The 16,352-nt window shown below is 38.8% G+C and overlaps 1 protein-coding gene across 21 annotated transcripts in view; it reads left to right on the top strand.

The window, feature by feature from the left end:
* Positions 1 to 16,352, top strand: part of ROBO2 (roundabout guidance receptor 2) — an 810,838-nt gene that overhangs the window by 721,381 nt on the left and 73,105 nt on the right. For all 21 annotated transcript variants that reach the window (XM_082220702.1, XM_082220695.1, XM_082220699.1 and 18 more), the window contains 3 exons: positions 4,521 to 4,752; positions 9,497 to 9,621; positions 13,525 to 13,696. In XM_082220702.1, coding sequence (XP_082076828.1) covers positions 4,521 to 4,752; positions 9,497 to 9,621; positions 13,525 to 13,696 — 529 coding nt within the window. The remainder of the gene's footprint in view (positions 1 to 4,520; positions 4,753 to 9,496; positions 9,622 to 13,524; positions 13,697 to 16,352) is intronic.

The following is a 16,352-nucleotide window of genomic DNA, read 5'->3' as shown; positions in this document are numbered from 1 at the left end:
ATTTTGAAACAGTGGATGAGTCTTTAAAACTGTTTTGTTTTTATAGTATTCATGGGTTTAACCATGCCCAATACAGCATTTTTAAAAATTTCTGATTCTTTGCTTATCCATAGCTCAGATCGGTAGCAATTTTAATGAATTTTGCATTATAGTTCTTACTATCTTTCTTATGATATTAATAAATATGTACCGGTAATTAAGGAGGAATTCTTCAAATTTCAATGTGTCACAGAAATTAACCTTTAATAATAATATTTGTTTGCAGGAACATAATATATGAATTAAAAGTTTTGAAATTTGTCCAGAAGTTAAAAGTCTGAAAGTGGTTATTCTCAACTATATTGGGTAATTTTAGCAAGACTGTTTAGGAGATCTGGCATCTGCTTCTGGCTATGTAGAGTTTTATTGATAGAGTATTAAACATTATCTAATGATGGCAACTGTTCTATAGGTTATAAGGTACATTTAACGAAATATTAACAAAGAGGGGAACGGCCTCGATTACCATTATATTTTGACCTTACAAATACTTGTGACAGTGCTATTGCTTGAATTCGTTCCTGGTGCCAATAGTTTTATTAGCACTTTTTAGTATACAATATTATTTGCAATCCTTTCATCCTCATAAGCAGACATGTGAGGTAGTTCATTAAAATGCATACTTTAATTAAAACTGGAGTATCTTGAAAGTCTCTGAAGTGTATACTTTCAGTGTAACATGTATGATGTGTGACAGCTATTTGATGGTCATTTGTGTTTAACAAGGAGAAGTTCACAGGGTGGATGCTAGTCTGTGTACATATTATCAAGGTATACATATTACCAAGACACAAAGCATGACCACTCTTGTGTTGCACTGACTGCTACAGGAGTGGGTCTTGTCAGCCTGTAGTCTGCCATCTGCCTTACTAGTGGGCTCATCCCTAGATATTGCCCATGCTCTGTTTTCATATAGGACATTGTTGTTACTAGTATACTTAGCATGGATGATAGTTTTTTGCTGAACGATGTTTAAGCGTAACATAGAACACCTATGATATAACTGTTAGAACACGCCTTACTAAGCAAATTTGAGTTCCTTTAATGTTCTCAGAATCACTTATTAGACACAGTGATAATGAATCAGAACCAGATATAGTTGTCGAACCTAGGTACCATTGAAATCAATAAACTTAGTCATGATTTTAGGTTGCATTGAAGGAAACTAAATTCAGCTAACTTAATCTGAATCCATCACACATTAATCAATTGTTAATTGGAAAAAACAGTTTTGGACTTTTATATCCATGACAACATTTTTCCATATGGAATGTTTATTTTATTCATTCATTCATCTATCCCACCTTTTAAGAAACCTCCTTGCTAGGCAGCATTTCTGTATCATCCAGTGGTACTGTAGACCTTTATGAGGGCTGGATATAAAAACAGATGTCACTATAACACACCAAGAATGTGCTGACAAACCACAGTTGTAAACTTCTTTGCAATTATTGCTGCTGCTGCCAGCATTATAGTACCTAGCTACTATTTAGAAACCAAAGTGACATTTGGGATCTAGGAACTATGCAACAAATCTTGCTTCGACCCAGCACATTGTTCATTTTGTGGCCAGGATACATAACTGATATATGTAACTATGAACAGGGGGACAAATCAGGAGTGGACAGTGTCGTAGGGCAACAGAGCTTACCTTACCTGTTGACAGCTGAGTCACTGCCACTTATCAAGAAGGAGAAGAAAATAGAGAGGTGAAGCAACAGAGGTCAGTATGGTGCAAATGCATTGGTGGAACCAATTCAGCACTCTTGCTGGTATTTTTATACCAGCAAGTTCTGACTCCCCCCCCCTTGCCCCTTCCATTCCTGGCAAATAGCAGTGACTCATATGATGGGAAGTCAGGTGAGCCCACACCGTCCACTACTGGTACAAATATTTTTATTTATTTTTTGCAAAATTTAAGATCCGAATAATTTTTAATGCATATTTTAAACATATTTTCTCCAAATACACATTTCTAAGTGGGTTTTCTCTCAGAACGCATATTTGTAAACACATGTTGACACTAAGTAGGGTCAGGAAGCACAGAACTCACTGGGATAACATTAGTCCAGGAACTGCAAATCAGGTCTGTTTGTATTATTAGAAATGACCATGATTGATTTCTTCCAACAACCCTACCTGGAAATATCGACCTTCCTTGGGAACTCTTCTGCTAATGAATGGCTGCTGGGTGTGATTAATAAAAGATGATGGAAAATTACTCTACATATCTTCAAAGCCACTTTTAGCATTTGGACCACATATTCTCTAGAGTTGAGTTCTTTCATTGAAAGAAACATTGGTACTATATTCAGGGTCAAATCAAGCCCTGCTTCTAGGAAGAGGAGAAAACGAGGGGAAGGGATGTGTATGTATGAGAAGCAGAGGAAGTAAGATACAGAAAAAGAAAGGTAGAACGGGATGGGGGGAAATAGCAGGGGAACAAATAGGTTTAAAATATTTTGTTTAAATGAGAAAAGGGGGAAGGTTGAGGTTAACAATAATATGAAAGAGCAACAGAGTTATTGAGAAATTAAAGCATAGTGAAATGAGAGAGGGGAGAGTGCAGGATGACAAATGAGAGAATTGTGTTGGGAAATTGGGAGGCGTTAAGGCCTTGCACTCAGGAGCAAGTGTGGGAGGAGAAAATACTTGGTTCCTGTCCTGTTCAACAATTCAGTGCAGTATCAGAGTACACTCTTTGAACTTAATGGGCATGACTAACATAGGTCCATTAATTTCATTGGCATAGCTGTCAACCTTCCCTTTTCTTGCGGGAAATTCCCTTATTTTCACTGTTTCCTGCTGCTTCCCGCTGCTATCCCAGATTGTTAGATATCCTGTAGACTGTCCCCGGGACAGGTGAGGCTGCTGATCCCTTATTCTCAAATCTGAAAGTTGACAGCTTTGTTCATTGGGTCTAGCCTGAGTAGAACTTACCGTATTTTTTGCACCATAACACTCACTTTTTTCCTCCTAAAAAGTAAGGGGGAATGTCTGTGCGTGTTAGGTAATTGAATACCACCCTCTGCCTTCAGCAGCCAAGACCAGTTTTTAAGTTAGCACTGTCACCTGGGCCACCAGATTTTTGCAAGCCTGCCTGTGAGTGTGAGCAAAGGACTTAAGCCCACTACTATAATTTAGATATGACCATTTTTAAAGCTTAAATTTGGTGGCTTAAACAAGACTATCTTAAGTCATGTAGCTTTATTCATGTTAGGTCTTGGTAGGAAGACTCTGCAGAAGGGTGGGGGCTGCTGAGCATTGATAACTGGGAGAGAGCAAGGGGCGGGGTTTTCTTTATTCTATGTTTGCTGCTGTGTGAATCTTAGACACTTTTTATTCTGCATCCATTTCTTTACATATAATAATGCAATCCAAGTATGTGGCCTGAAGTTAATACTTTTCCACATGTGGTAAGACAGGAAAACTTCACAGCCATCAAAGTCAAATACTAATATGTAAAGAAGAATAAAATATTCCTTTTATTGCTGCACCATATACCTTGAATACCATAGGTTGTGGCTATATATAACGAACTATAGAGAGTAACTGAAAGTGTGTTTTGTAGTAAACACTTGGTTCATAAAGTATCTATGTCCGTAAAGCATTTAATTAATGAAACTCAAATGTGGATAAAAACAATTTGTCCTGATTTACAAACCCCCTTCATTTGGAAGCAGCTGCTTAATGTTCTTCTTAAAAACACAGCTTGATTCTTTCAGTATTAACAAGCTATTATTGTGAGTTATGTCCCTCCTTCAGTGCATAAATTCCCTTAAAGTGTATCTAGAGAAGTTTATAAAATGCAAGCTTAATGCTGTTGTAACATATGTTGCAAGGTTTTTTAACAACAGCAGTTTTGATGAAACATATTTATGCATTGATCTCATAAATTTTATTTCAGTTTCTTGTTTAGCTTGTTGTGTGTGCTTTCCTATAATAAGAACCTGATCCCCCATTGAAGAAGTTAATGAGAAGTGTAAAGGGAATTTAGTAAAGGTAATTGATATTAGTAAGATGGCGTAGGTCTTTAACCTTGCACTCATTCACTTTTGATATAGCCCAATATAACTCTTAATTCTGGGAAATCTTTGATGAGCTAAGCAAGCTGTCAAGAGAGTGAAGAAAATCCTACTTTGTCGAATCTTGACTTTCTGGCTAGAATTAACCATTCAGCCAGCTGTATACAGATATACTAAATATGCCTTGTATGTTATTCTTTTGGGCACTTTGCTTGACCACACAGCAACACTGTTTAGAACAAAGCAGCATATTTGTGCAGACATCCCTGTACCCCACTTTCAGTGTTTCTAATAACTGTTGGACGAGTGTATTCAATTTGGCAGTTTTGTTTGTTGAGCCAGAGTGGATGGGTTTTATTCCAGAACGAAATCATCTGTGTATGGAAGCTCAGAGAAAATGAAGTAAAATTCCTTCTTCATCTGATGGTAGAAATGTTTGTGTTAATATTATTTCAGGTTGACCGCCAATCACAATTTATTCAAGGCTATCGAGTCATATATCGACAAACATCAGGCCTACCTTCCCCTTCTGCATGGCAGACCCTAGAGGCCAAAGTTCCCACAGAGCGCAGTGCTGTCCTAGTCAACTTGAAGAAAGGAGTTACTTATGAAATTAAAGTTCGGCCATACTTCAATGAGTTTCAAGGGATGGACAGTGAATCAAAATCTGCCCGTACCACGGAAGAAGGTAAATAAAAACTATTAAAGTAATAATAGGCTTGTGTGTTTTGGCGAGTTAATTACATATTGTCCAGTATGCATACGGGGCTTTCCACAAGTAGGAGTTAGCCTGTTTTCTATAATGAAGTTAAATGTGTACACCAGAATTCCACAGTGGTAGACAATTCAATAGACAATTGAAATGAAGAGAAATAAATAGTGTGGTCTCTGGGATTTGTATTAGTACCATTGTTATTCTGCTAATTTATAAATTAACTGAGAAAGCGAAATTTGCAGGTGAACAAATTCTTTAGGGTTGCAGTGAAGAGGTCCACTGAACCTCCAAATCAGGTGTAACTAAAAGGTAAAATTCATGTTAGGGATCACTAAATAGAGATTAAAAATAAAACAGTATTATAATGCCTTTATATAAGCCCATGCTGTGGGCAATTTTGGAATATTGTGTATAAATAGTTCTGGTTGCAAACACCATTTGTGGTCTCAAATAGTTCCAGCCACAAAAAATGTTATAGATCTTCCAGAGGTACAGAAAATGGCAAGTAAAATTAACAAGAATTTGGAGCACTTGTGCTACAGAGAAAAGCTAAAGTGCTTTGGTTCTCTTGCTTTAGAAAAAAAAAATATGGCTAAGGGAAGACAATGTAGACATTTATAAAATTATGACTGGTGTGAAGAAAGAAGCAGAAGAAGGTTCTTCCTCTTTCATAACACAACAACTTGGGGGCACTCAATGAAATTGATGGAATGTAGATTTAGGATAGCCATCCTTCTTTGCACAATGCATAATCTATTATAAATCACAAATGTGGAGATGGTTTGGGTGCTGGCTTATATGGTTTTGAAGGAAACCATATTGATGAAGTTACAGGTATATTCACTGATAATAAACATAATAACTAGATGAAATTTGAGAGGAAATATTCCCCTGAATACCATTTGCTGGGAGGCAAACAACAGAAAAGGTCTTCTAGATCCTAGAAGCATCTAGATGGCACTGTTGCAGACAAGAGGCGGGACTAGTTATGCGTGTCTTCATCGGTACACAAAAATAAGGTTAAGAAATGGTTTAACAAAACAACCATTAGACAAACTCAGTCACCCAAGTAGGATTGAATTATTATTATTTTTGCATATTTTCTGTTGTTAATATAACTAGAATGTTTTCTCCCAGTAAAATAAAAAATAAGAACTGCTAAATGAAAATTCTGTAGACTTCTTGAAGACTGAGTGATGGTCTCATTAATGGCTGTTATTTTCCAGTAGTGTATGCCAGGGTATTGCACATTCTGAAGGCTACTTCTTTGTAGAGCGAAGGCTTTTAGACTGTCCCTGCCTATAGATATGTTAAACTCATGGGCCCTAAACTGTTGTGTAGATTAATGTAACCTTCAGCCACTCTGCCTCTTGGTGTCTCCTTCAGTATAAAAAAAGAAAGAAAGAAAAAGACTGTAACAAATTGTACTGTCAACAGTTAAATGTCAGATACTGGGGGGGGGGGGCGTTGGTTAAAGTATCTGCTTGTATAGGAGACTATTTATAGGCTTACGTGCAAAAACTACTGCATTCACAAACTGTCATTGCATGGGCATTTTCTTTGGTTCCTTAATTATCTTTGTAATTATCTTGGGTTTATGCTTTTTTTAGACATAATCGCAAGAAATCTTTTAAATGAAAATGGTTCACTTCTCAGAGAAAAAGGGCAATCTTTTTAAAAGTGTCATATTTTATGCATTGATATGATTCTGCTTAAGGGAATACCATTTCAATAGAAGAAAAACCTGTTTTAGAAATGGCTTTAGATATATGATATGAGTACTGTATTTTTTCAGTCGCAGAATGTGTATTTTTAGTCAGGGAAATACTTAAAATAAGTATATCTCATTTTTCACGGAACTGAGTATCAGAGGAAATGTTTCTTCTGGGGCCTAACTCAAAAAATCGATTTTATCACAGGTCCCCCCCACCCTTTTTCCTGAAGTCCAGACATTTGTCACAATTCAGTATCCATTCATCTCCTACCTCTTTGGCCTTGTGAAAGTAACAAATGGAATTCTGTTTGGTTGTGTCTGGAAAAGATGAGCAGTGATTTTGGTGCTTTAATATCTGTGGGAAGGAACTGAGCACTGGAATAATTGACCTGTCAAGAATCAGGCATGGTGTTCGCCACAAGTCAGCAGCAAGGGAAATGAGAAAACAGTTTAAAAATGTTATTTTTCAGTGTGGTCCATTTAATAACTGCAACACTGTCAGGGAAGTGCTTTAGTTTATATTATGGTGTCAACTCTTGCAGTGGTATTATACAGATGAAGATAGAACAGTTAGATTACATAGCTAGAAATTACATACTGTATTGGCATATATGTGTGTGTATAGGCATATGTGCAAGTATGTAGATGTAAAAACAGTTCCAGTTCCTCCATGTTCTCAATCAAGCTTTAAACCAGATTCCTGTGTATTTTCTTGACCTTAAAACTTGGCATGCTGAACATTTTATTAGTAGAATTTAAAATCATGTAATTATTTTGCTTCTTTTTTCAGTTGCATGATGCAGAAAAGCTAGAAGTCATTAACTGTAGGTGTATTAAGTAGAAAAATGAAGATAGATGGGTTCCATAATGTATGTGCATACAGTGTTATGTGGGGGTGAACTTTGATAAACCCTATACAGTGGTACCTCTGGTTACGTACTTAATTCCGGAGGTCCATTCTTAACCTGAAACTGTTCTTAACCTGAAGCACCACTATAGCTAATGGGGCCTTCCGCTGCTGCCGCACTGCCACCGAGTGATTTCTGTTCTCATCCTGAAGCAAAGTACTGTTTTGGGGGGACCAGAGGCGGGCAGGTGTGGAGGACTCCCTGGTCCTGAATGGGGCAACTGTGCCCCTGAAGGACCAGGTGTGTAGCATGGGAGTCATTTTGGACTCGCAGCTGTCCATGGAGGCACAGGTAAATTCTGTGTCCAGGGCAGCTGTCTACCAGCTCCATCTGATACTCAGGCTGAGACCCTACCTGCCCACAGACTGTCTCGCCAGAGTGGTGCAGGCTCTAGCTATCTCCTGCTTGGACTATTGGACTACGTGCGGCTACCTTTGAAGGTGGCCCGGAAACTGCAACTAATCCAGAATGTGGCAGCTAGACTGGTGACTGGGGGTGGCTGCCGAGACCACATAACACTGTTCCTGAACGACCTACATTGGCTCCCAGTATGTTTCCGAGCACAATTCAAAGTGTTGGTGCTGACCTTTAAAGCCCTAAATGGCCTCGGCCCAGAATACCTGAAGGAACGTCCCCCAAGGGCCTTCTGGCATTTCCCTTACTGTGAGAAGTGAGGTTATAGGGAACCAAGCAGAGGGCCTTCTCAGTGATGGAGCCCGCCCTGTGGAATCCCCTCCCACCAGATGTCAAGGAAATAAACAACTACCTGACTCTTAAAAGACATCTGAAGGCAGCCCTGTGTAGGGAAGTTTTTAATGTTTGAAGTTTTACCCAGTTTAATATTCTGTTGGGAGCCGCCCAGAGTGGCTGGGGAAACCCAGCCAGATGGGCGGGCTATAAATATATTATTATTATTATTATTATTATTATTATTATTATTATTATTATTATTATTTCCTTTTGGACTGGCCAACCTCTAAACCTACCCATGATAGGCCAATTTGCGGGCAGGTCTAGGATCCACAGTCAGGGCCATCAAGGTAAGCTGCAAGCATCTGGTGGCCGATGGTTGTCACCCAAAGGTCAGGTTGCAGCTGGCTAGCAGCACTGGCCCGCGACACTGCTGCTATCCTTCAGGATAATCCATTCCATTCTCCTCCTCTCCCATGGTTAACAGTCAATTAGCACTACTCGTTCAGAAAGTTCAGTTCTCATTGCCTGTTTTGGGATACTTCCCTTGAGGTTTTTGTTTTTGATTCTTTTACTAAACTTTTTTTGTACTTCTGTAAACCTCAAAACCTCTCTCTCGTGCACTGATGGTGCCTTTTGGCTACGAAAAGAGAAATAGAGGGAATAATGTGGCTTTCCCCTCTTTCAGTTATTTTGCAATAAATTGCCATGGTGCAGCACGTCTTTTTAGCCATACAATATGGGTTGCACATGAATTGCAATGCCTCTTTTCTTTAAGCTCTCTACTAGGTGCGGGGGAACAGCCAGAAAGTAAGCAGACTCAAAACCTATGTTGTGTATCAAAACCAGCTGCACACTTCTCTGGGTCGCAACCCATGTGCCTTTAGGGCCTTCAGACATCATCATCAATATTTCTAGAGTGCTTAAATTGTACAAGGTGATGTAAAGCATATAAAAACATACAAGAGTTCTGCTCACAGACTTTACAGTATATGTTTAAATGATATCTAAAGAAATTAGACACAAAATTAAAACTGAATGTCAATATCCAGCATGAAAAAACCTAAATAAATATTCTGCATGGGGGAAAAACCTAAATAAATATTAGTCTGGCATGAATAAGGTTCAGAATGGCAAAACAAACAAAAATCCACTGGGGTATTAATTTGACACGACACTCAGCCCTGGAATATGTGAAGCAAAGGAAAGACGGCATTTGCATACATTGCTGTTCCCACACTACTGAATAGGACAGACATCTGGGATTAGGGGCAAAGAAATTAAGATCACACTGTCATTCAGTATGTGCTGCACACCTGTACATACTATGTTGGTGTTGAGCATAAGCTTTTAGAATACTTAACAAAATGTTTTTCTTTCAATTTATTACATCTCTCTGCTCCAGCTCCAAGTGCCCCACCACAATCTGTTACTGTTCTCACAGTTGGAAACCACAACAGCACCAGTATAAGTATTTCCTGGGATCCTCCACCCCCAGATCACCAGAATGGAATCATTCAAGAATACAAGGTAGGAATGAAATGTAGCAGGAAGAAAGCATCTCAAAATATAGTGTATGTTTTCTGTTCATTGTATTAATAAATAATTTCTGTAGCATCATTTAGTTTTAAAAGTGTTCTGCAATAATCATCCCTGTAACATTGCTGTGGTGTAGCTCATGGTATTCCCATGTCACAAATACAGGAATTGAGAGAGAGTCTTTTTTTCAGGCAGTTCAGTATAAAATTGGCTTTTCAGTTGTGTCTTCATTTATCTTTAAAACAACTTATAATTTGTGAGAGGCGCTTACTAGCTCAATACCCTCCAGTGAGCTTATATAGCTGAACAGAGAGTTGATTCTGGAGACCCAGATACTCTCTGCTATTCCAGCCGTGCGTATCTTAAAATAACAAGATAGCTCAACAGCAATCCTTTTTGTAGATTTGAAAAAAAAAAACATCTATATAACTGGTAGTATAAGGTTTGGAGTGTGGTATGATCTTTTACTGAGAATTCCAACATCCTGGAGGAACAAAGGTGTCTGTTTGCTATTATGGAAGAGGTGAGACTTCTGATAAATCTTGGGTTCAATTTTGATGTAACAAAGCCAGAGCTGCAGGAGAGTTTCAGCCTTCCTTTTAGGTATAGCGCTATTCTAAAAAGAAGCAATTCCCCCTAGGCACACACAAGAGTTTGCATTCTCCAATTGAGGCTTTAAACTTTTTTCCCCTAGCAGTTCGCTGAATTGAAAACTGTTTTTGAAGCTCTTCAAAAGAGCTTGTGATCAGACCCAGTCTTTGACATTTTTGCACCCGAAGCAAAAAAATAAAATAAAATAAAAATGACAGCAGCACCCCTTCCATCCTGCTTAGGACTGGAACTCATTGTTTTTTAATTATACAGAGGGAGAGGAGGTCAGAGGAGGTAGTAGAAGGGCACCTTTTCTGGAATCTGCTGCCCAAAGCAAGCACTTCATGTTGCTTCATGGTAAGACTGCTTTGTTTGTGGTTCAGGAAAGACGAGCCACTATTAGAAAACAACATTCAAAGACCACACTGGGCATGCAGAGAGAACTGTAAAACTAACAGACACCTGGCCACAGCTGTTACCAGAGTAGAACTCACCCTTCTTATATTAAGCTGCCTCTCATAACTGGACTATCTACAATAACTTCCTTGTTCCATGGGTTGTAGGTTCTCCATGTTTCTTACCTATATTGCTTACTATGCCCTAAGGATTTCAGTTTAAGAGAATTTTAGTTAGCATACATGGCAATTAATGCTAATTTGCTCCAGTTATTTGGTTAAGTAGAAACATCTGCATGATTTTTACAATGAGAGTCAATTTACCTGAAGGGCATGGTATGCATTATAACAAGTGATTGTATATGTTTCATTGATAGTTCATTTACCTGTTAAATGGATAGGCATGATTGCATCAGTGCAGAAGATAGCATTTATTTTTATTCTTTATATGAGGAACATAGAATATTTTTGTGAGATGGGTGAATGCCCTTGACATGTGACATTTATTATAGCAATGTGCTTCCTATTAGTAAAAGCCAGAAGTAGAAGCCAGAAGGGGGGAAAGACAATGTAATACCTTTTGTGTACATATTGCCAGAAGCACACACCACTTTTTTATATATATAAAGATGCAGTCAGAGAGATTTTTGCTGTCTCAGTCCTCTGAGTGCATATAGCCTGTTCCAGGGCCTCCACTGTACAAGAAAAGGCCGTGTTATAGAGATTCATTTGATTGTTTTCATAAGAAACAGGATCGCTATGAACAGGAATAACACACAACATCACTTACAACATTTGACCAGCATCACCTTTCTTTGGTAATTTCTGTGTAATTTCACAGATGAATACATGATTGCTTGAGGTCCCTAGAGTGCTAGTTAATGGATTCTGCACTATTACAATAATTGAATACCAAGATACTTTTTTGACTAAAACAGAATTCCTGCAATTTTCTCAAATTCCTGCATTCTCAAAAAAAAACCCATGAATAAATAAGTGAAACAAATAAATGCCTTGGAATAATCTGTTTGGTGCTGCAAAGTGATGCATTGGATGGTTATACAGTGGGCGCTCGGGTTGTGAACGTGATCCGTGCGGGAGGCACGTTCGCAACCCGCAGCGCCGCATCTGTGCACGCACAGGTCACAATTCGGCGCTTCTGCTCATGCGCGAAGTGTGATTTAGTTTTTCTGTGCATGTGCGAGCGCTGAAGCCCAAAAGTAACCCGTTCCGGTACTTCCAGGTTCGGCGCGGTGTGCAAACCGAAAATGCGCAACCTGAAGCGTCTGTAACCCGAGGTATGACTGTAATCAACTCCATACCACAAAGTGATGGTTTAAATATACATATGTGGCATTTAAGGGACCTTTTGTGCATTTATTTAGTTATAGCAAGAAGAAGAAACCTGGATTCCTAAACAATTTCAGTAATGGCATCAATAAGAGAAAGAGAAGGTAGACAGATAATGTATTAGCACCTACAAGAACTCCTTCCCTTTCATATATTAGGGTATTTTTGGCCTCCTGGCAACTGTATTGTAGGGCACTGTAAGTTATCATTTCTTGTCCCCAATACTATTTAATATTTATATAAAACAGTTGGGAGAAGTCAATAAAAGATGCGGGGATGACCTGTCATCTGTACACTAATGATATCCCCCTCTATGTATTACTCTGTATTGGTCTTCAAACGTTTTTTATCATTTATATTTTATTGCCAAATGACTTTGTATTTTTTAATACAAAAAGTGATTCTTAAATGAAATCAATGTGTAATGGCATTCGATGGCTCATAGTTTCTCCTCCAGGGTTATTGATTGATTGATTGATTGATTGATTGATTGATACATACCCCACCCACTTTGGGTGGATCCCAACAGATTGTTAAAAATGTGATCGAACATAAAAACTTCTATAAACGCAGTTGCCTTCAGATGTCTTCTAAAAGTCAGATAGTTGTTTATTTCCTTGACATCTGATTTAGGGCGTTTCATAGGGTGGGCGTCACTACCGAGAAGGCCCTCTGCCTGGTTCCCTGTAACCGCACTTCTTGCAGTCAGGGAACCACCTGAGGGCCCTCACAGCTGGACCTCAGTGTCCAGGCTGAACAATGGGGGTGGAGACACTCCTTTAGGTATTCTGGGCTGAGGCCATTTAGGGCTTTAAAGGTCAGCACCAACACTTTGAATTGTTCTCGGAAACGTACTGGGAGCCAATGTAGGTCATTCAGGAACAGTGTTATGTGGTCTCGGCAGCCACTCCCAGTTACCAGTCTAGTTGCCGCATTCTGTAGTTTCTGGGTCACCTTCAAAGATAGCCCCACGTAGAGCACATTGTAGTAGTCCAAGCAGGAAATAACTAGAGCATGCACCACTCTGGCGAGACAGTCTGCGGGCAGATAGGGGCTCAGCCTGCATACCAGATTTAGCTGGTAGACAGCTGCCCTGGACACAGATTTGACCTGCGCCTCCATGGACAGCTGTGAGTCCAAAATGACTCCCACCTGGTCCTTCAGGAGCACAGTTACCCCATTCAGGACCAGGGAGTCCTCCATACCCACCCACCCCCTGTCCCCCCAAAGCAGTACTTTGTTAGTAGCATAGAATAACTTCAATGTTAGTCAGGGACAGCCAAAATTTTTCTCTCCAGATGTTGTTTTCTATGATTTCCATCATCCTGGGCCATTAGACATGCTGCTACCCCTAAGTAAAAACAATATTGTTAGTATGAGTCTGTCTTAGAGTTAATGATGATGATGCATGTATCAATGTTTCTTTCACTAAAAGTTCAAAGAAATAACATTTCAGATTTATGTATATTTATTTTTGTAATTAGGATTGCTACTACCTTGTATTCTCAAAGGGGTATTATCAGTTGTTTCTACATAATTCAACCTCCCTCTTTTTCAGATCTGGTGCTTGGGTAATGAAACAAAATTTCATATCAACAAGACTGTAGATGCAGCCATTCGATCTGTTGTGATTGGAGGTCTGTATCCAGGTATTCAATACAGAATAGAAGTTGCAGCAAGTACCAGTGCTGGTGTTGGAGTGAAAAGTGAACCTCAACCCATAATAATTGGTAAGTGATTATTTAACTTGCAGTTGTATTTTGTGTCTTTAGCATATTACAATACCTTTCTGCAGTCGTAGATGAAAATATAAAATAGTTGAATTACTCTTTCACTTAAGAAAAGTTTCCAAAATGAAAGCAGATTAAAGGGCTGGTTTTCCTGAGTTTAACAAACAGAGATTATTGTGTAAAATTAATATTGCATTATGAATTTATCACTGCAACAGCTTGATAGATTTATAGAACACCTAACTAAAGCTTTCTCTTGAGCCTGTTAAGATTGCTAGATTATTGCTTTACTTAGGTTGCTGGTGCCCAAGGCCATGTTTAAAGGTTGTAGCATTTGTGGGTTACTGTTTATCAGCTATTCTAAGCAGATGATCTATCCTATATTATGCCAAAGCACAAAGATTCTCAAGTCCAAAATAGAGAGGGAGACTGGCAATACTATCCCTTTTCTTTGAACTGCCTTTTTCTTATTAGTAGTTTCCATGCTGAATTAATTTCATAACCTAAGGCAAACCTAGAACCTTATCCTTCTGAGAAAATTCTCAAGCATAAATTGGAAAAAGCATGCTTTGTCTGTATGAAATATGCAGTAAAACTGCACTAAGTTGTGTGCTTCATTGCTGTTTGGAAATATTTATAATATAGAAAATCTGCATTTTTTTTAAAAAAAAGAACAACTCCATAAATTTGGAATAATCATATGTAGAGTTCTGTTGGTACTACAGAAAGTGATTTGCATATTTAAACTTTCCCTCAGGTAAAAAAAAATACTTATATGTATTTTTTAAACTAGCATATCAGAGAGAGAAAAATATTGTCTCTACCCTTTGGTTTGATGTGCTAGTTGTCTACATCTAGGGAAGATCTTTCTTAAAAATGTTGATAGCATTGAAGCAGAACACCACACCTGCAGTTTGAATGGTGCAATCTCAAGAGGGCTTTACAAAATGATGGTTTTTGATGCATAAATTAATGCCAATTTGATGTGCTTTAATTATACCTATATTTTTCTATATAAAGTGGATTGAGACAGAATTGACATAGCTGCATATCTATCTGTCTATTCATCTATCTATCCCTTACTTGTATTCTGCTCTTCTGTTGAGTAACGAGCACTTATGCAGTATACATGGGGTGCAGGATATATGGCAGTATATATATCCTCATTCTAGCCCTTTGAGATAGTTTCTGCTGAGAGAGAGTGACCAGTCTAGTGTCATGACTGAATGAGAATTTGAACTCAATTCTGATCCAAGCTCAGTCAGAGGTGTACCTAGGAGTTAGAAAAATCAGCCCCCGCTGGGGATACAGGCTCTGGGGGGGAGGGAGTGTACAGTGTGTACATGCATGGTGACGTGCCACCGCTGTTGCAGCAACATCAAATGTGGAGCTTCCTATCCTTATCTCAATGTGGCATAAAGGCATGCATTTTATTTTTTATTTTTTTGCCTTTCTCCTCACCTCATTGTTACTCCAGACACTTCAAGTACTCGGGTCACGTAAAATGTAATTTCTAGTGTGACTATTGCAGTAAAGTGGTTTTTTTCGGGGGGGGGCATACAGCTCCTTGCTAAGAGCATGAGGGACCCTACGTACAGCTCTGATCTCAGTAGTTTATCCGCTATACCACACTGAAACCAGGTGTTATTCTGCAATGTCTATATTGCTTAGAGACAGCTCATGCTGCACGGAAACAAGGAAAGTAGCACCACATGTCATTTGCTTTCAGTCAAGACTACAGCTTCCACATTCTCTTCAGCATTCTCAAAAGTCTTTCTGCATCTACTTTTGGTTACTGCTACTACTACGTAACAGGTAACATGACACTTTATGGAGCACAGTCCCTATGATGAGGACCTACAACTTGCCTGGAAATTATGTTTCCCCATCGTTCAGCCCGGACACTAAGGTCCAGTTCCGAGGGCCTTCTGGCGGTTCCCTCCCTGCAAGAAGTGAGGTTACAGGGAACTAGGCAGAGGGCCTTCTCGGTAGTGGCGCCCAACCAGTGGAACACCCTCCCATCAGTTGTCAAGGAAATAAATAACTACCTGACTTTTAGAAGACACCTGAAGGCAGACCTGTTTAGGGAATTTTTTAATGTTTGATGTTTTATCGTGTTTTTAATATTCTGTTGGCAGCTGCCCATAGTGACTGGGACAATCCAGCCAGTGGGTGGGGTATAAATTATATATTATATATTATTATTATTATTATTATTATTATTATTATTATTATTATTATGTCCCAAAACACCCTGAAAATACATTAGATAGATGTTGGGTGGACAAGAGACCATGCAATACAGTGTATAATACAGTAAGCCCACAACTTATGTGATTTAACTTGTGTGCATTCAGCTTTATGCACTTGACAAAAAATATACAGAAATTAAAAAGGGAGTATAAACGGGCTAGAGTCTGGGGGGAAAGACTTTGGCAATCCCACCCCCATTGCATCCAATGTGTTTCGATTATACACAATTTTGATTTCAGGTGTGATTCCCAGAAAGTAATCCCCACATAGGTTTGGGTTTACTGTATACTGAAAAATGCAAAACAGATTAAAGAAGTTGAGAGAGAAGAGGTCAGAAGTGACACGATAGTTTGTGATGCAGGCATCTTTTTACTCTCTCACCACATCCTTAAAAATGCAAAGT

Source organism: Podarcis vaucheri (assembly GCF_965113315.1).
Source record: "Podarcis vaucheri genome assembly, chromosome: 4".
NCBI classification, from domain to species: domain Eukaryota; kingdom Metazoa; phylum Chordata; class Lepidosauria; order Squamata; family Lacertidae; genus Podarcis; species Podarcis vaucheri.
The sequence above is the reverse complement of the archived record's forward strand: the minus strand, read 5'-3'. Positions and strand labels throughout refer to the sequence as shown.